The following is an 18,254-nucleotide window of genomic DNA, read 5'->3' as shown; positions in this document are numbered from 1 at the left end:
TTCATTTGATTTTATTCGATCTTGTTTTCTTACGTCGGTCCCTCTTCTTTCACAACCCTCTCTTGTCTCCCTCCCCTTGTTATTCGCTTTAGCTTTTATTTCTTCTTGATCGCGTTTCTCCCTTTCTAAAGGTTTTCCTTCAGCACCTTTTCCGTCATGTTCTGGAAAGAAGCCGGCCGGGGTCTGCGTCATGCCGTCCCCAAGTCCGTCTCCGGCAAGGGTATCTGTCGCATTGACTCCCAGAGATTCCTCAGTTCTTCTGCACAAAAATCTCGGATTGTGAATTCCACGACATCGCCATTGACGCTTACGAGGTCGAACGTGGTCGCACGGGGGCGGGGGCAGTGGCAAAGGCTGGAGTCGGCTCGTCGGAGTTTCTCCGCCACGGCCGGAGTACAGCACGGCCATGTCACCCCGCCCAAGGCCGGGGAGGAGTAAGTCTGGCCGATCGCGGGGGAATTCTGATGAGGATATTGACCGATCTAGGATCAATGTCACCTTTATCGACAAGGACAACGAGAAGTACGAGTTCCAAGTCGCCGAGGGGGACAATCTGTTGGATATCGCACAGGCGAATGACCTGGAGATGGAAGGTGGGCACGACTCTGGATTTTTGTGTTTATATGAATTTGGTGAGACTGGGTACTGACAAGTCTGGGATGATAGGAGCGTGCGGTGGCTCATGCGCCTGTTCGACGTGCCATGTTATCGTCGAAGACCCGGACATGTTTGACAAGATGGAGGAGCCCTCCGATGACGAGAACGACATGCTGGATCTGGCATTCGGCTTGACGGAGACGTCCCGCCTTGGATGCCAGGTGGTGATGAACAAGGATCTGGACGGATTAGTGGTCCGACTGCCGTCCATGACGAGGAATATGCAAGCAAGCGACTTTGCGCCGAAGACTTAAGAGGACGCAATATGACCACGACTAAGACAACATCCCGATCTTTGGGAATACACTTTGTGGCGCCCCGCGGGTTTCCAGCGGGGGAGAGAACTGTATGATATGAGGGTACACTGGGGAACCATATGGGCCGCTGAGTATAATACTGGTATTTCCGATCTCCATTCCTATCGATTTGAGACCACCACCTGTAAATAATGTACGGTTTTATCTTTTATCCAAAAATACAAGAAGTAAACGAGTAGGAATCGAAACGTAAGATACAAATCACATCAAGCCATTTTTCTCCCCAACGCCCGTAACATGCCCACCTCAAGAACCAGAACTAGAACCAGAGCCTCGTTCAGGCCTCTTCGATGTTCAACGGTTTCCCCTTCTTTCCACTGATGAGCTCCAAGAAGCCCTGCTTGCTGACTTCATTGACGGTCTTCTCCCGCTCACCCATACCCACGGTGCCCTTCTTCCGCTCGAGCCGGGCGGCTTCCTCTCCGCGAACCTGCGCAGCGCGGACCGCATTAAACAGCTTGATCACACCCCGCTGGGCCACCTTGCGGAGACGCTTCTCCTCCTCGGCGACCGGACCGGCCGCACCGCGCTTGATGCCCAGGACATCGCGCACGCGGCCGCGATCCATGTCTTCGCGCTTCTCGGCGCGCATTTTCGCCCGCGCCTGCAGATCGAGCTTCTCGTCCGCATGCTCGGTCCGGGACTGCTCGAGGGTCCTGCTACGCGACAAGACGGGATCGGCGCGCGCGGATGTCGGCAGCTTGGTGGACAGAATCTTGGCCATGGAGGTCGAGAACGCCGTGGGATCGTTGCGCTTCGAGACCGTCCTGCGACCCGAGGTTTGATCCGCATCGTCTTCGTCCTCCTGCTCCGAGCCTGAGATTTCTTCTTCGTCGTCTTCGTCGTCATGAACAATGTCATCCAAGTCGGGCTCATCGTCCTCCTCGACGGCGGAACTCTCGTCGCTGTCCTCCTTCGCGGTCTGCTTCGTGGGCTTCATGGCAGATTTGATGGGCGGCGCAGGTGCTGCAGCCGTCTTTGTCGTCGGCTTCTGCTTCTTATCCTTGGTCGCCTTCGGCTTCACTTCGACCTCTGAATCCGAATCGGCGAGGTTGACGGCTTGGAAATCGGCTTGGTCGTCGTCGGAGGCCTCATCGGAGCTGCTGTGGTATTGACGCTGCTTTCTGAACTTCTTCTTGGGGTTCCCGGTCTTGCCTTTCAGGCCGTCCAGGACCTTGCGCTTTTTCGACATGGTAGGAGGCATTATTGAGGAACGTTCGTGTGAACGAATTGGAGGGTGTTGGTGGGGAGAAGCAGCAGGTGGATTGTCGGCCGTCACTTTTTTTTATTTGATATTTTTTGGCGGTAACACTGATAAGAACCATGAAATTCTGGAAATTGTCCCGAAGGCGGTGTAATAGACACTCAATATTATTGGACGATTATTGATCCACATTTGAAAGTTGTTGTAATTTTGGTAACTCAATTACGGCATGATCGGACATCTCCCAAGGAGTTCAGGGGGATGACTTGATTTATTTTGATAGATTGGGATTATAATGCTTCTATCAGTCTATCGGAATGTGTTTGTTCTTTCTGAAAGATGGGACTATCTAGTATAAAGAGAGACTGCATAACATGCACGAGATGCTTAGATCATCATAGCAACCGCGCTAAACCCGATCGAGAACCTAGTAAACAAGCACCGCCTGAGGCAACAAGGCCGGCCAACCATCTCGCGTTTCCCCGACTTGACTCTATTCCTGTCACTGATCGCATTCCATGACCGCCCCGAGACTCCAGATCGCCAGTTGTCTATCCCACCTATTGTTATTCACCTGTTGAATCCACTGCCCATTTCACCGCATCTTTGGCTGACCCACGGATTATGTCGCCTTGCTTCGAGTGAAACACCCCCTGTGTCTATCCCTGCATTCGATCATGGACACCACATCCCACGACACGGTCGGCGCATCGACGCTGGCCACACCCCTCTTCATGCCATCCTCTCCTCCAGGCCATCCAGAACAAGATCCCCTGCAATCGCCCGACCGCGGAAACACTCCGATCGACGATCTCCTCGCAGGCCACACCGACGACGAGGAAGAATTGCGCCTCGAGAACGGTCCGTCCCCGGGGTCATCCCGCGCATCGTCCCCCGATCATCGCGCCATGGACAATACCCTCGACAGACGCTTGGCCGAGTATACGGTGGACTTCAGCCGCCTGCCGGGCGCAAAACCGGGAGATGATGAGGACGCGCTGGGGGAGCTGAAGTTGCCCCATGAGGAGGATCGTTTGTCTGAGGTGGGTGGTCCGGAGGATTTCACGGCCAATATGGACAAGTATTTCATGGACGACGATACTCGGGAACATGGGAGTCAGGTCGAGTTTGGGGAGGAGGACGGGGAAGACGTTGCGCCCGCCGAGGAACAGGAACCCCAGGAGCCGACACTCCCGCAGGAGCAGCGACACGAGGATCAGCAGCATTCCTCTCAACTGCATCAGCCCGCTGTGGAGGAGGATCAGGAAATGGGCGAGTACAGCGAATTTGGCCCGCCGGTGGACATGTCGACCCCGTCTCACCTTCTGCGTCGGAATAGTATAGGCAGGGATATAACACACCTGGAGAACATCGAAGAGGATCCAGACGATGAGCTTGACATGGCGCAGACGCCGTCCGTGCGGAGGCAGCGCGTGCCCTCGAGAATGAGCGACGCGGATGACTACGAGAGCCTGCGTCGACAGATTGCCGAACTCCAGCGAGCACTTGAAGAACGGGATGCACAGCTTGCGAGACTGCTCGCACAGACTCAGGAGACAACTTCGGTGAAGGATCAAATCAGCCAGCTACAGGCAGAGCTACAGAAGAAAACGGCCCTCATTGACGAACTGCATGCGAAGCACAGTGACGAGAACGTTCTACGGGATCAACTACGATTGTTACAGCGACAAAACGAAGATAAAGACAGTTTCTTCCGGCAGTCGACCATGAACGCATCGGATCTCGGCGCTCTTCAAACCCAAATCAGCGACATGCAAAAGGAGCTCCAGACCCGCAACTCAGACCCGGAGCTGAGCGCAGAGAGGCTCGAGACCATCGCGTATCTGCGCCAACAGCTCGATCTCTCGCAGGCCCAGCTGAAGAAGCGGGATGAGGCCTTTGACGAGACGGCCATGAGGCTGAAAGAGATGGCGGCCGCAACCGAGCAGCAAATCCAAGACAAGAACACCGAGATCGACCGGCTCCAGGCCCGGGTTGATACCCACCTCGAAGAAATCGAGAAACTCGGCGCGGAAGCCGCCCAGGCGACCCGCAAATACCAAACCTTTGAAGAGCGGATCTCCTCGCTTGAGATTAAGAATCGCCCGCTGGAGGAGATGAACAGTACCCTCGAGGCGGACTTGAGCCGCGCGCAGTCGCAGGTCACCGCCCACGAGAATGCCCTCAAGGCCGTGGCCGCCGACCTCCCGCTGGAAAACGGCGGCAACACCTACACCGAGATTCTGGAGCTGATCAAAGATCTGGGCGGACCGCCGCCCGCGCGCTCGCTCGACTCCCTTCCCAAGGGCAAAGAACCAGCACCGAAGGACAACGACACGCAGCATCTCCTCGACGAGCTGGCCAAACTCCGAGCCCAGTTGAAAGACGCCTCTGCAACGCAAAAGACACTCGAGATCCAACTATCACGGTCACAAGAGCAGCTCACCGAATCGCAAACCCTCATCAACTCCATCGAAGGCGAAAACACTCGTCTCACCAAACGCAACGAAGACCTCAAAACCAAGCTCGACTCAACCCAAAACGAACTCAACCGCGTCCGAGAAGAACACTCCGACGCTCTCGACACAATCGAGCAGCTCCAAGCAGAAACCAAACCACAGCAGCTCAGCCCCCCGCCATCCCCACCCACCACCCGAGCAACACCACCAACTGCCCAAGAAGACTCCCACCAAGCCCAAATCAAAAGCCTCCACGTCGCCCACAAAACCGCGATATCCACCCTCCGCACCTCCCACGCCGTAACCACCCGCAAACTCCGCGCCCTCCTCTCCGCCGCCGAACAGCGCGAATCCCGCCTCCAAACCTCGCTCGAAACCACCCAGCAGCGCCCGCGCCGGTCCGCCCACGAGTCCGAGAATCGGTCCCTCCGCGCCGAAGTCGAGCGCCTCACATCCATCATAGCAGCCAAAGACGAAACCGCCACAACGCTAGACCAGCGCATTGCGCGGTCCGTCGAGAAGCGCGAGAAGGAGTGGGAGCGCCGAGTCGATCTGCTCCTCAAGGAGCGCGAGAAGATGGCTCGCGCGCTGATGTGGTCGTGGGGCGAGAAGGAAGTTGGCGATTTGAAGGGTGCAGAGGATGAGCTGGGGAGGAGAAGACAGGGGTATCGGTATAAGCATGCGCGTGCGAAGGGGGATACGAGCTCTTGATCTCCTCCTCATTTTTCCCGCTTCTTTCTGTGTTTGATATCTTCTCGCATGCTCTTGTGTCGGTATTAACCGGCCTGTTTCTTTCTCGCTCGGAGCTTATTGCGCTGGTCGATCTCGGGTTCATATAGGGCTGGGTGGGGGTGCATCGCTTGCATGGTCAAGGATTGCTGTCTTCTTTTTTTTTTTTTTTGCTTGGATTTGTATGCCGTGTTATAGCGTTTGAGGTCTCGGGTTGTATCTTGAGGGGTGTTGTGGTTCCATTGGGTTGGTTCTTAGTCAAATTACTCAAGAGAACTTTTTTCTTTTCCTTTTCTTTTTTTTTTTCAGCATCGTCATCTTAGTAGTATAGTAGCAGTATAGTAGCAGTATAGTAGCAGTATAGTAGCAGTATAGTAGCAGTATAGTAGCACAGTAGTAATTTCATCCAAATTGGTATAACACACTCCATGCAAAACCGCAACCAAGTGATTAAGTCTATCCCATCGTCCACGGCAACCTCTCAGACCTATGAAACCAAGACCAGATAGTATAAAACAAAAAAAGAAGTCTTACTCCCGCCCGACCAGCAGGCGAACACGCTTCATCATACACACGTCACACCTTCTCCCAGCCTTCAGTTCAATACCCGTTCATACTAGTCCTCGTCGTCCCCCTATAAGTGCCCCGATCCGTGAACACATCTCCCGGCGGCTCATCCACAGACGCGCCCGATTCCCGGATACAATCCAGATTGCCGAACGAGCCGAGGCCGCCGTAGGTGGTGCTGCGGGGCCGGCGGGTGCTGGGGTAGATGACCTCGACGTCGTTGCGGCGCTGCAGGGACGATATCCTCCGCGGGGGTTCGAAGGGCAGTTGGCGGTTGTTGTTGTTGTTGTTGTTGTTGTAGTACGCTTGGGGCAGGTACTGGCTTCGGGTGTGGCGCGGGATGTGTGGGTTCTCGAACTGGTAGAGCTGGGTTTGAGGTCTCCTGCTGCGTCGGGTGCTTTGGCGTTTGGCGAGGCTGGGGCCTGGGGGTGGGCCTCCGTAGGAGAGGGATCGGTTGACGGGGTGTTGGGTCATTGGGTTTGGGGGGGTGGAGAATGGCTCGCGGGGAGGGGCGTGGTATGGGGTGTGGGGGATTGGTGCCGTCTGGGAGGTGTTTAATCGACGGGCGTTTAGGGGTGCTGGTCGAGCGACTTCTGGGGCGTCTGCTGAGCTCATGGTGTCAGAGCGGGTCAGTGTCTTTTCTGGGGGTGTTTGCGGTCCGCGAGTCTGGACGGGGGCTGTTTGGATAGGAGGCGGTTGATGAACGGGAGCTAGCTGAACAAGAGCTGGTTGGACAGGAGCTGTTTGGACGGGGGCTTGCTGGACAGGAGCTGTGTGGATAGGGGCTGTTGATTTTGCTGGCTGCTCTGTCCGTGAAGGTACCGAATGTCCATGATCCTGCAAAACAGTCCGAGCACCCTCCACGCCATCCGCTTGCTTCTCAATATCTCGAGTGGAAGTCGATTCCGCAAGGGCCCGGATTTGGGGATCCGCCGATAAAGGAGAGGAGAAAGCAAAGATTTTAGGGAGAAATCTGCGAAGCGACGTAACAGACGACTTTTGCCGTTTATGTCCAGGTCTGGACAAGGACTCCAAACCGCTAGGCAACTCTGCGACTGGAGGAGCTTGGGGCCGCCTATGATTGTCGGTGCTGAATGTCGCCATCGTGGGGGTCCGAGAGACAGACATCAAATCGGGATTCGTGTTCCCTGCCGAGGAGAGATGGTTCAAGGTACCGTTGGGCGAAACAGTCGTCCCTGACAGGACCTCCGCATTCTCATAGTTTGGGTCTGCGCCAAATTCCATCTGCGGCCACGGGTGGATCGGGGTAGGTTGTTCAATGGTCCCTGATTTCGGGATGAAGTTATGGCCTGGCGACACGTAAAGTCCGGCCCCATATGTCACGTCCGGGCCACGACAGAGATAGAGGATGTCGTTCTTCAGGGTGGTGTTGCTGTCTAGACTGGAGCTGGAAAATATGCTCTCGTCGCTCTGTTGTGTTTGCTCTTTGTATACCCCCAGTAATGAAACCGCGTAGGGACTCGCGCAGAGCTCTCGGGAGCAGAAGTATAGACACACAGTGATGCTAGAATCTCCTGGTCAGTGCGTTCTCGGGTGGATCTGGCCATGTGGAAACTTACAAGGACAGAATCGAAACGATAACGGCTGCTCTATGCAATGCGCAACTGATGCCGGTCCTCCAGAAGTCACCATGCCCGCTATCCGGGGAACAGGAAGCCTGCTGGGCCACGACCACCAAGCCTGCCACACTGGCAGCTAACCAGACGATGGTAGTCAATCGCAAGAGATACGTGCACGCCGTACACAGGAGCGCCTTCTGGCTCTCGAATCCCTCGACTTTATTGTGCTGCCACGCAAGAAAGCTATGAAGAACCACCAGGGGTACTGTAAAGAATGACTGCGATTGTGTCAGAATTCACGGCTTTCTTCAGAAAAAAGGTGTGAGAGAATATTCGGCCCTTACCGCGATCAAGGCAAGGATGAGACTTGGGGCCATCTTCGAGTCCACCAGTCGGTTTCCATAGAGGTAGAGGACCAGCGCCCACTCAATGACAGACTCCAGGAGGAGCACATAGAGAGAAACGAATATGACGACCTTCGTCCAGGACCCGGCCTTTTTCGACGTCATTTGGCCGATTGCCATGATTGCCACCACTAGGCAGGCTTAACAAGTAGCTCGAAGCCGTGAGTATAGCGAATGAGCAACAACCAGAAAACACCAGTGATTCAACGTGAGTATGAAACGGGATTGCCCACGAAGAGCGGGAAAAATCAGACAGAAGAATGGGGGGCTGGGGATGCCCACAATCCACCAGACAATACAAAGTCTATTTGTCTTCCAAGTAGTATACAAAGATATGGAAAAAGAGAATCTACCACCAGTGTCAGAATTCCCAGCCGGCGAAATAAGAAGATATAATTGAGCGCCTCCGGCGCGTCGACCGAGGAGTAGAGGGGCCGGAATGAATGAGCAACAGGCATTGTTCCAACCGCGTGTGGGAAGGAGGGCGTCGAGAGGTTCTTCAAGAATGCCCCCCGACGGAGAAGAGTCGGTCCAAATTGGGGAAGATGACCGATTTCGCGTGCCAGGAATGTTTGGGGGGATGGGTGACAGATCCCTGGGTATGAAGATACTAGTAGGCAGACTCGCAGTCAAGGAGTTAATCTGGTGGCGAACCGCGTCCTATATTGGTAAGCCCTGCAGTTGGGAGTAAACACTATTGACTTCAGCCATGTGCAAGGTTGGTGTCGATTTCCACCCCTAGATAGAGAGAGTGGAGTAGCCTTTGCAGCCACCATCATTGCACTGGACTGGGCCCAAACTGGCGAGCGCACGCTGTGGAAGGGGAACTGAGGGAGACCCGATCCTTGACAGGGGCCAAGAATATGAGGGATCAGGGAAATCGACCAGAATGTAGGAGGAGACAGGAGGACATAGGAGCGAAGATGGGGAGAGAAAGGGAAGAAAAAGCGACTCGCGATGTTGTTCCAGGGATGCCCGAAAGGGCGCTCACGTGACTCTATAGATGAGGGACTCTGTCTACAAACCTGGACGCAACAACTACTATTCCCTGGATTCTTCAACTGTCCGACAGGGACATTTGGGGAGAATGCTGGCATGCCATCAATCGATGCTGCTGGTTCAATAACCGCAGCCTAGTACGGGGAGCCTGCAACGACATCATTGACGTTCATTTTAGGGGAGCTTTATGAGACTTTCTTGTGAGATAGCTACCATGTCTCTTACATTGAACGGATCATGCTACAACAGCCTTGAAAGAATCCCACGCTGAGCCTCGCCCGTGATGACCGGATGCATGACCACGCCATCATATCATTTCTATCCCTCTAACTTGCGGAATCACGCGTTTCCAAAAACGTCCTTCAGCAGATCGCACATCAACGTGATGCAGCGCTTTCCTTCCTGCAACACACCATCCATAGCCAGGAAAGGATGTGGCATGCCCTTCATAATCTGCAGATCGACCGGAACCCCCGCCTGGGCCAATTTCTCAGCGTACTGCTCGCCTTCAGTGCGGAGGACATCCAGCTCGCCAACCATGACCAAGGCGCGCGGCAAGTTCGACCAATCCCCCTTGTAGAAGAGCGGACTAGCCTCGGGGTGGGTGCGATCGGCCTCGTTGGGGAGATAATGCTCGCGATACCAGATCATCTTAGGGGCGGGCAGAGCCGGAGTGTGCTCATAGCGGCGGTAGGAGTCGTTGTTGGCCACAGTGGCCGTGTTGTCGGTGACGGGGACGGAGAGAAGCTGGGCGAGGAAGTGAACGGGTGGGGAGAGCGTTAGCGCCTTGTGCGTCATGATGGCCGCCAGATTGCCCCCAGCCGAGGAGCCCCCGGTGGCCATCTTGGAGGTATCGACGCCCAATCGGGCGGGGCCCTCCGCGATCAGCCAGAGTAGGGCCTCCCAGCAGTCGTGGACAGCAGCCGGCCAGCGGTTTTCGGGAGCCAGTCTGTGAGAGTCATCGTTGGTTTTCCACTTCCTACTGGATGGTTTCCCCTTTGCTTTGGAATATTTCTCTCTTGGTCCATCTTCTGGAGAGGACTTTCGCCGGGGGAGCCTAGGAGACTAACCTGTAATCTACAGTCACTACCACGCAGTTCCCCCGCACGCACAGGTTCGTACACACTGGGTTTTCAGTATTGATGTTTCCCAGAACCCAGCCCCCGCCGTGGAAGTAAAGCATGACGGGCCATCCAGTGGCGGGCTTCTCCCCGCTTGGAGTGAAGGCGCGCAGCAGGATCTCAGGACCCTCCGTCTCGCGACGCGGGATCGTAATATCTTCGGTCTTACCGACGTCGAGGAGAGGACCGCCACCCGGGATCAAGACGCCGCCCGTACGGGAGGCAGCGACCGGTTGGAGGTGGACCTGCTGCAAGTTGGCTACATATTGATTGTAGAAGTTGACGTATTCGGGGTCCAGCAGGTGTTTCACGGAATCATGGAGAGGATAGGGGGGTTGGGGGTCGGAGACAAGGGACATGATGGCTTGCAGTATATTGCAGTGTACGTACAGGGCCAGGAGGGGCGGGGATACGTGATATTATATAGTTGCAGCAACCTTCCAATTGAAAGACTGAACACGAGGCGATAGAGTGATCTCAAGATCACGTACAATTGTTGGGTAAAATGCTTTCTAATCTCAACTGTCCTGGGATTCCTTCTGCGTCATTTCTTTCCACTGGTCCTTTTGGCTCGACCACGGCTTTTACATTCCATTTTCCCAACGAGAACGTATGATTAGCTATCGGTAAGGAGGGGAACAGGCGCGTCGCAAGGAGAGGGTGGGGGTTATCACAGTAGTGATAACAAGGGATCGTCCAGGATTTGACTGGAATTAGCGGAGGAATCTCGAACTTAATTAGTGTCCTTATGGCGGGGAGACCATCAAACACGATAAAGCATACTCCAAAGATATCTATCTAGTATAGAAATGGAAATGGAGATGTTAGCAGGAGAGAGGAAGTGGAGAAGCAACAATGAAGATGATCAATCAGGATGGATCATGTGGGGTATCATGGTATGTAACAATACCGTATCATACGATACAGCACTATATACTCCTGCTCAATCAGGCAGGTCAATCCAGAAGCCTGAGGTGAATTGATCCTTCATGATATGTCGGAGTAGTGCAGTAGTATATCACAGATGAGGGGAGTCGATATCCATACCCCTCATTCCTCATCTCTTCTCCTTCTCTTCATACGACCTTCTCAATCATCCCAGTAATTGAGTTTTCTTTTCTCATTCGTACTCAACCAAAATATATCTATATCATACAGATAGATATAGAAATCCACCAAAATGTCCTCCAAAACAGCAATCCTCACAGATAAAGCCCCCAAGCCCCTCCCAGGCATCTACTCCCAAGCAATCGTCAACAACGGCACCATCTACTGCTCCGGCGCAGTCGCCATGGACCCGGAGACCGGCAAGATCGTGGACGGTGATGTCAAAGTGCACACGGTGCGTCGTTTCCCTCCCACCAGCCACACTAGACCTAGACCTAGACTACTAATAATGTACCCAGCACCAATGTATCAAGAACCTGAGCCACGTCCTCGAGGCGGCCGGGAGTGACATCACCAAGGTGCTCAAGGTGAATGTCTTTTTGTCGAATATGGATGATTTTGCCGAGATGAATTCGGTTTATATGCAGTACTGGGGGGATGTTAAGCCTTGTCGGACGTACGTTATCTTTTTTCTTTTCTCGAATAAAAACCTGACCTATGTCTATGTGGATGGATGCTAATTGATGCGTGAGTAGGTGCGTGGCTGTCAAGACCTTGCCGTTGGATACAGATGTGGAGATTGAGTGCATTGCGGCTGTTTAGGTATATACTCGCTATAAAACAATCAATATCCCATCTTCTATATATACAAATATATATACAAATATATATGACAGTAGGGAGATAGTCTACCCCCCAAACTCATATTTGGCCTGCCCCCACGCATCCCCCGGCCGAAACATATACACAGGCCCCCCCTCTTCTCCCGCGGGATGCGTCCCACTGTGGTTCGTTCCGCTCGTCACGTAGAGGATATCGTGGTTTTTGCCGCCCCATGTAGTGCACGTCACGTCGCGGGCCGGGAATTCAACGTCGCGGAGATGGGTCCCATCGGGTCGGAAAACCATGACTCGGCGGGAGGCGTAGACGGCAATCCACAGGTTTCCTTCCTTGCTGAGAGGGTGTTAACACTTTTCGATCCAAAGCTTGTAGGTTGGTTGTTGGGAATGCTTACTCCGCGACCATGCCGTCGGGTGCGCCCCCAGACCATTGTCGTTCGTCAACTAAGATGCGCCGGTTGGAGATCCCACCCGTTTCTAGATCAAAGTCATAGGCGTAGACGTGTAGAGTGGCGGAATCATTTACGTACACTGTCCGCATGGCTGTTAGCGTGCAATCTCACCCAGTCAACAGATGGATAGATGGAAGACAGACTCGTCTTATTATCCGGACTCCAGGCCACGCCGTTCCCACAGGTAATGCCTCCATCAACCATACAATGCAAACTCCCATCAGGGTCGTACCTCCATAATCTACCCTTCGGAGACCCATAACTCTCAGGCACACCGTTCGCCCCGACTTTCAGCGCCTGGAGATCCATCTCAGCGAGCCAGAAGCGGCCGCAGGCGTCCACACCCCCATCATTAAAGCGCAGCTTGTCGCGGTGCTCAGTGGGAATAATCTCCCGGACGACGTCAATGCGGCCCGTCTCTTCGTCGACCGTGCACACACCCTGGTAATACGCAGCGATGTAGCTTCCTGGCTTGTCCTTGCGGAATCCAGCTACCGTGACGCTGTCGGCGAGCGGCAGGACGCGGGCTTCACCGCGGGGTGCGCCGGTGTCTGGGTCTACGGGGAGGATGTAGAGCTCGCTGGGGGTGGAGAGGCAGTCGAACCAGTGGAGGGTGGAGTCGCTGGCGCGGTAGAAGGGGCCTTCGCCGAGGGTCGTGAAGCCCTTGGGGCTGTGGTAGAGGGCGGAGGAGACTTGGGCTGTTTGGACCATGGTGTTTGTATGTGGATGAGAAATTATATGGGATATTGGTTTGGTTGGGATGTATTGTGTTTTGTATGATTTTGCTTTTGGGAGGTTGTAGTGGGGATATAGATGAGGGGTAGACCGAGGCGTGTCGATCGATCTTGCGTGGTTGCTATTGTATCTAGGGTTCCTTTCCAAATATTTTGTCTATTCATCCTTGATCTCAGGATTGATGAGTTTAGTCCACTGTGATATCGAAGTATGGAACAGATAAGCGATTTTGGTGGAAAAAAGGTCGTCATGTTACCAGAGAAGTAGAGCTTCTACGTCTCATAGGCAGCGTGTTTCTTGTGTCTAAGATTGACCTATAAGTATTTGTCGTAATGAAGATAGTGCTAGAATATCTGTTGTGGTTTGGTAGTGCTTATAGTCGTTCTAAGGTCTTGATATCTTTGGTTATCACTTCATGCACAAGGACAAATCCTTCGTGCTCTATCAGCCCTGGACACGGATGAAGGAGCAAGTAGCTTGCAGAAGGAAAACACAATAACTAGTATGAGCACTCTATTGCAGCAGAATTTGCGAATAGACCCAAGAACGACGGTATTTCTACACAGATTCATGGACTGACATCACACATCGATCTGGACATGACATTGGCATCGTGACAATCATATGCAATCGTGCCAAACAACTGAAGGGGCTGATCAGATACTGAAATGTCAGGCCGTGCTTTGTGAGACGTAAAAGAAAGTCTGCTGAGTATATCGTATGGTCAGCCATTGTTTCAAATGTCCGCACTTCTTGCGTCGCGTAGTAGGTGTATCATATATCGGACGCGGACATTTGCACGTTAACCGAAATATGTAGATATAAGTATATGAGCGCAATGTTTCTAGTTATCAGGTCATTCTATCAGAACTTTAGGTTGTGGCAAGGAATCCTGGCCTATAGAACCGGCTATCCTCAATGTCTCCGTAGTGTACTGGTAATATGTCGACATCTGCCTCAGCGTTATTCGATCGAGGCAAACCCTAGTTTCGAAATCGATAGAAAATTTCACCACGCCGGTCATTGATAATAGTGTTAGATAGTCTTATCGGCTATTCTCACCCTATATCGTTGATATGAGATGGCTGAGCGGGGCATTATTGTTGGTCTGTTTATATCCGATGCCATCTGGACGAAGTGGAGATTGCCTCTATTTGGGTTTGTCAAATTTTCCGTTGTAACCTCAGGTGGACTGTGTAGTGGCACTTCGATGCTAGTGCTATCTGTCGGTACCTCCATAGTACCTCCATAGTACCTAGTATAAGGAGAGTGGAGAGGTCAAGTTTGCCACTGGTGATCCGACTGTCTTTCCGCCATGAACCCTAGAAATACAGTCCTGTACCTTACTATATCGTACCGCTGTCGTACCGGTATTGTCTCATTGAGTCTGTGCACTACATAAAATCGGTGCATCGTCCCAACTTCAGTCCTAGTGTGGCTTAGCCAGTAGTACGAGACGAACGGGTCTCACTCCGGTCAGATTACCAGTACAGATCAATTACACCAGTCTGAACGTTGACCTAACCAAGACCAGGATAACCTCATTGTTTGCTATGACTTCCCTCCACCAACCTATCTAGTTGATATGCCACCATCGACCATGTGGCTTCCACCGGAACATTCACCTCCGTCAACCACCTATCAAGGTCTGTCTTCTGATCCACTTGTGCAGGTACAGAGACAGCCATCGAGCTTTCTTCCTGTCTGGTATAACCGAGCCATCTGACCTGTTGGGCCCGCGCTCTTGGGTGTGACCCGGCAAGATGACCGAGGCTGATCAGATCGTCTCAAGCCGGGGTTGCGACATTCGTGAAAATTGTACTCCCAGGACTAGCTAGTGTGGCTCTACGGTTCTAAGTTGCCGCACGGTGAACAACCTGCACTTCTTCAACCTCCAGCACTACCCAATGTCTTGGATCGATAGTCGGCTACGGCTAGTACGGCGTACATTCATTTCAGATGCATCGTCTAGACCCGGCGTGATTGCTCAATGCACTCTCGTTTCAGTGTCTGGTCCTCACCGGACCAGCCGGCCGTTGGAATCATTTCCCCGTGATGCTGGGTCCTGTCACAATTGAGCAACCCTGGTGCGACCAAACCATGTTTAGGAAATTGGACGTTGGACGCAGGTGTCATTTGCTCTCTGCTTGGAGGGGAGAAAAAGGCCCCGCTGGGATATATACTACCGAGGTCTGTCTCCACGGCCTTTCGTCCTGACGTTCCCTTTCTTCTTCAGCTCCGTGGACTGACCTGGAGACCGGCCCAGCAGACTGTTGTCTGTGTCCTCTCATTAACTCTGCCATTCCAGCTGTCTGGTCTAGTCGGCTCTATCTAAAGTCTGAATCAGCTGCCATCCATTATATTGCAGAATGCTGTCCAAAAGTCTCGCCGTTGCTGCGGCCGTGTCGGCACTGATGCCGTTGGCATCCGCCTTTGACGCTCAGTCCAAGTCCAATGTGGCCATCTACTATGTATGGACAATCTGCTGGCCCTCTTTGTTACCAGTTCTATTGGATCTGGCGCTGACATTTATCCAGGGTCAAGGGTACGATCAGCCGCGCCTCAGTCGCTTCTGCGACGATCCAGCCCTGGACATCATTAACATTGGCTTCATCAATGTATTCCCTGATGAGGGAGATGCGGGCTGGCCAGGGAGTAACTTTGGGAACCAATGTAATGGAGAGTACTACGAGATTGGTGGGGTCAAGACACAGCTGCTCTCGGGCTGTCACCAGTTGATCGAAGACATTCCCATCTGCCAGCAGGCCGGCAAAAAGGTTCTGCTGTCCCTTGGAGGCTCGTCTCCGGCTGACAAGCAGAGGGTTCGCTCCGACGAGTCAGCCATCCAATTTGCCGACTTTCTCTGGGCTGCATTCGGTCCGCAGACGGATGCGTGGGTGGAAATCGGCGGTCCCCGTCCGTTTGGCGACGTCGTGGTTGATGGCTTTGACTTTGATATTGAGCACAACGGCGACTTTGGTATGTAGCCTCACATTTTTATGCTGGTGGCACGCAATATTAATCGCAGCAGGCTACGACACCATGGTGAGGCGTTTGCGCGAGCACTACGCTGCAGTCACTGACCGGTCCTTCTACATCTCCGGGGGCCCTCAATGTATCATTCCGGACGCGCAACTGGGTCGCGCCATTTCCAACTCCTGGTTTGACTTTATCTGGGTCCAGTTCTACAACACCTGGGGCTGTTCGGCTCGTGACTTCTTCTCCCCCAGTAGCCCGGGAGCTTCGTTCAACTACGATGCCTGGGTTGAGGTCATCAAGGACGGGGCGAACCCGTCTGCGAAGCTGTACATGGGTCTGCTAGGGGGTGACATCTCGCAGAATGGCTTCTATCTTTCTCCTAACGAGGTGCAACTGCTAGTTTCCAGGTACATGGACCTCTACCCGGACACTTTTGGTGGTGTCATGATCTGGGAGGCAACCTCTTCGGAGCTCAATCAGGTCAATGGGTCCAGCTTTGCCGGTAATGTCAAAGCCATTCTCGATGGACGTGCCTCCACACCTGCACCCTTGCCCTCGTCCAGCGCCCCGGTCCCCTCCCCTACTCCCTCGAAGACGTCCACCAGCTCCAGGCCCGTGATTCCCACGGTGACCTCCACCTCCCGAGGACGTCCGACGGGTACCCCGTCGAGCTCGAGGGCGATTCCTTCTAGCACCGCCTCGCCATCGAGCTCGGAGACTCCGACTGCATCTAGCCATTCTGTCTCGTTTCTGCACCCGACCGCTGAATCGTCAACACCGTCTACCACACTAGTGGCTATAACTTCCGCGCCGACCACAGTGACCACCGTCATTGTCACTTCGTACACCACCATCTGTCCCACGGGATTTATCACGATCACTACGACCTATACGACGACCTACTGCCCGGGAACCGCCACAGCCACAGCGACCAGCGACCCTCTCTCGGTGACCGGGTCGACACCCTCTGTGCCCGAAGGCTGGACCACGACGGTTACAGTTTGCACGCAGTGCGCAGCCACGCCCACCACGGTGACGCTGACCGTGCCCGTCCAAACCACGACGAACCCTCCTGCACACCTGGTATCCCAAGCCTCCACGGCTCCCGCGCTCCCAGAGGGATGGACCACGACGGTAACCGTGTGCACCGAATGCGCCCCGACGCCCACCGCGCTGACCATCACGGTACCCGTGGCGGCCGTCAACAAGGCCACCAGCGGACATGAGGCCCCCTCCAGCTCGACAGAGACCTACACGCTGATTCCGATCCATGTCCATCCGACGTCAAGCCGTCCCCTGATCCCGGGCGCCGGGGCCGGGAGTGCCCCACACTCGTCGACGCTGGCAGTCCGGCCGTCGCCAAGTGGCTCTGCCCGCGCATCTCATGCTTGGGTGACGGTCATCCCGAGCGGGACTCAGGAGGAGACGCCGGTGTTTACCGGTGCGGGTGTGCGGAGCGTGAGCTTGAGCGAAGGGGTGGCTGCGCTGGTGGTAGTGGGACTGACGGTTTTTGCCGTGTTGTAAGGCTTCATACGGATCTCGATCACATGTTCCTTTTAAGACCGTGGACACCCTTTCTTCTACCATTGATCATAGTTGTCCTTGCCAAATATTTTCATGTCTTTTCTACTTTATCACCTATCGCGCTAGCATGACACCACCAACGTGTCACCATAAGATTTACCTAGCATCTCCACCTCAACCAGCCGTACCTGCGTAGAACAAAAGACAAGCTCCGACCTAACCGAAACTAGTCGTTAAACTACCTACTAGATCCGACGGGGTATAACTCCAGATCAGGCACCACCATTAATTCTTGCTCCACATGGGTTTTCCCTTCCTTTCCCTTTCCCCTCTCTATGCTACAGTAGGTAGTGTGTAATTTTACTTCCCCTCTCCCCTTTCCTCAAGTAGAAGGAAGGAAGGAAACAGAAGAAGGATTATCCTCCCTCCATGAGTGAGAGAGGTACTCCGCAGCAAGGGATGAAATGACGAACACCGTCAGTGTGGAGGTACATACGTAGTAAAGATCACACCCCCCACGGATGGATCCACAGGGGGGAAATGATCAACATTACCTAGACTGTCTTTGTTTCGTGCTACGGAGTATGAAGGGTCTTGAAGGCAGCTAGCTACGTAGCTAGGTGGCGTAACTGCATAGACAAACAACCATGCACAATACGCACAATGCCACAATGCCACAGTGCTACAAAGACAGACAGGCATGCGTTTCACGATGGATCCAACTTAAGCTCCGTTTCATTTCCTGTCTGGGCGAGCTAGTCTACTCTTACTTACTTCCCTACTACGACCTACTTTACTAC

The 18,254-nt window shown here is 53.7% G+C and overlaps 8 protein-coding genes across 8 annotated transcripts; 4 read left to right on the top strand and 4 right to left on the bottom strand.

Moving 5' to 3' along the window:
• Positions 1-43: 43 nt before the first annotated feature.
• Positions 44-1,148, top strand: P168DRAFT_254753 (ferredoxin family 2Fe-2S iron-sulfur cluster binding protein). The gene is made up of 3 exons (XM_024834421.1): positions 44-434; positions 487-593; positions 667-1,148. The coding sequence occupies exons 1-3, from the start codon at positions 157-159 to the stop codon at positions 909-911; spliced, it is 630 nt and encodes a 209-aa protein (XP_024692526.1). The 5' UTR covers positions 44-156; the 3' UTR covers positions 912-1,148.
• Positions 1,109-2,231, bottom strand: P168DRAFT_291018 (rRNA-processing protein RRP15). The gene has a single exon (XM_024837335.1). It carries the CDS (start codon positions 2,176-2,178, stop codon positions 1,252-1,254), a length of 927 nt encoding a protein of 308 aa, XP_024692525.1. The 5' UTR covers positions 2,179-2,231; the 3' UTR covers positions 1,109-1,251.
• Positions 2,232-2,679: 448 nt separating this feature from the next.
• On the top strand, positions 2,680-5,520 carry P168DRAFT_291017 (putative spindle pole body associated protein SnaD). Its single transcript, XM_024837334.1, has one exon. The coding sequence runs from the start codon at positions 2,856-2,858 to the stop codon at positions 5,346-5,348; it is 2,493 nt and encodes an 830-aa protein (XP_024692524.1). The 5' UTR covers positions 2,680-2,855; the 3' UTR covers positions 5,349-5,520.
• A 201-nt stretch (positions 5,521-5,721) lies between these two features.
• Positions 5,722-8,196, bottom strand: P168DRAFT_171766 (uncharacterized protein). The gene is made up of 3 exons (XM_024832894.1): positions 7,858-8,196; positions 7,514-7,791; positions 5,722-7,458 (listed from the first exon to the last, which is right to left on the bottom strand). Exons 1-3 carry the CDS (start codon positions 8,035-8,037, stop codon positions 5,967-5,969), a joined length of 1,950 nt encoding a protein of 649 aa, XP_024692523.1. The 5' UTR covers positions 8,038-8,196; the 3' UTR covers positions 5,722-5,966.
• An 861-nt stretch (positions 8,197-9,057) lies between these two features.
• P168DRAFT_291016 (alpha/beta hydrolase) lies at positions 9,058-10,827 on the bottom strand. The gene is made up of 2 exons (XM_024837333.1): positions 9,987-10,827; positions 9,058-9,865 (listed from the first exon to the last, which is right to left on the bottom strand). Exons 1-2 carry the CDS (start codon positions 10,394-10,396, stop codon positions 9,256-9,258), a joined length of 1,020 nt encoding a protein of 339 aa, XP_024692522.1. The 5' UTR covers positions 10,397-10,827; the 3' UTR covers positions 9,058-9,255.
• Positions 10,828-11,093: 266 nt separating this feature from the next.
• P168DRAFT_305220 (putative L-PSP endoribonuclease family protein Brt1) lies at positions 11,094-11,747 on the top strand (the record flags this gene model as incomplete). Its single annotated transcript, XM_024838913.1, has 3 exons — positions 11,094-11,379; positions 11,444-11,601; positions 11,681-11,747. The coding sequence occupies exons 1-3, from the start codon at positions 11,218-11,220 to the stop codon at positions 11,745-11,747; spliced, it is 387 nt and encodes a 128-aa protein (XP_024692521.1). The 5' UTR covers positions 11,094-11,217.
• An 86-nt stretch (positions 11,748-11,833) lies between these two features.
• Positions 11,834-13,218, bottom strand: P168DRAFT_345235 (SMP-30/gluconolactonase/LRE family protein; the record flags this gene model as incomplete). The annotated part of the gene is made up of 3 exons (XM_024841862.1): positions 12,360-13,218; positions 12,160-12,295; positions 11,834-12,098 (listed from the first exon to the last, which is right to left on the bottom strand). The coding sequence occupies exons 1-3, from the start codon at positions 12,925-12,927 to the stop codon at positions 11,834-11,836; spliced, it is 969 nt and encodes a 322-aa protein (XP_024692520.1). The 5' UTR covers positions 12,928-13,218.
• A 2,102-nt stretch (positions 13,219-15,320) lies between these two features.
• Positions 15,321-17,454, top strand: chiA1 (class III chitinase ChiA1; the record flags this gene model as incomplete). Its single annotated transcript, XM_024835994.1, has 2 exons — positions 15,321-15,930; positions 15,983-17,454. 2 exons carry the CDS (start codon positions 15,321-15,323, stop codon positions 17,452-17,454), a joined length of 2,082 nt encoding a protein of 693 aa, XP_024692519.1.
• Positions 17,455-18,254: the final 800 nt, after the last annotated feature.

This window comes from Aspergillus campestris (assembly GCF_002847485.1).
Source record: "Aspergillus campestris IBT 28561 chromosome Unknown P168scaffold_7, whole genome shotgun sequence".
NCBI lineage: Eukaryota > Fungi > Ascomycota > Eurotiomycetes > Eurotiales > Aspergillaceae > Aspergillus > Aspergillus campestris.
The sequence above is the reverse complement of the archived record's forward strand: the minus strand, read 5'-3'. Positions and strand labels throughout refer to the sequence as shown.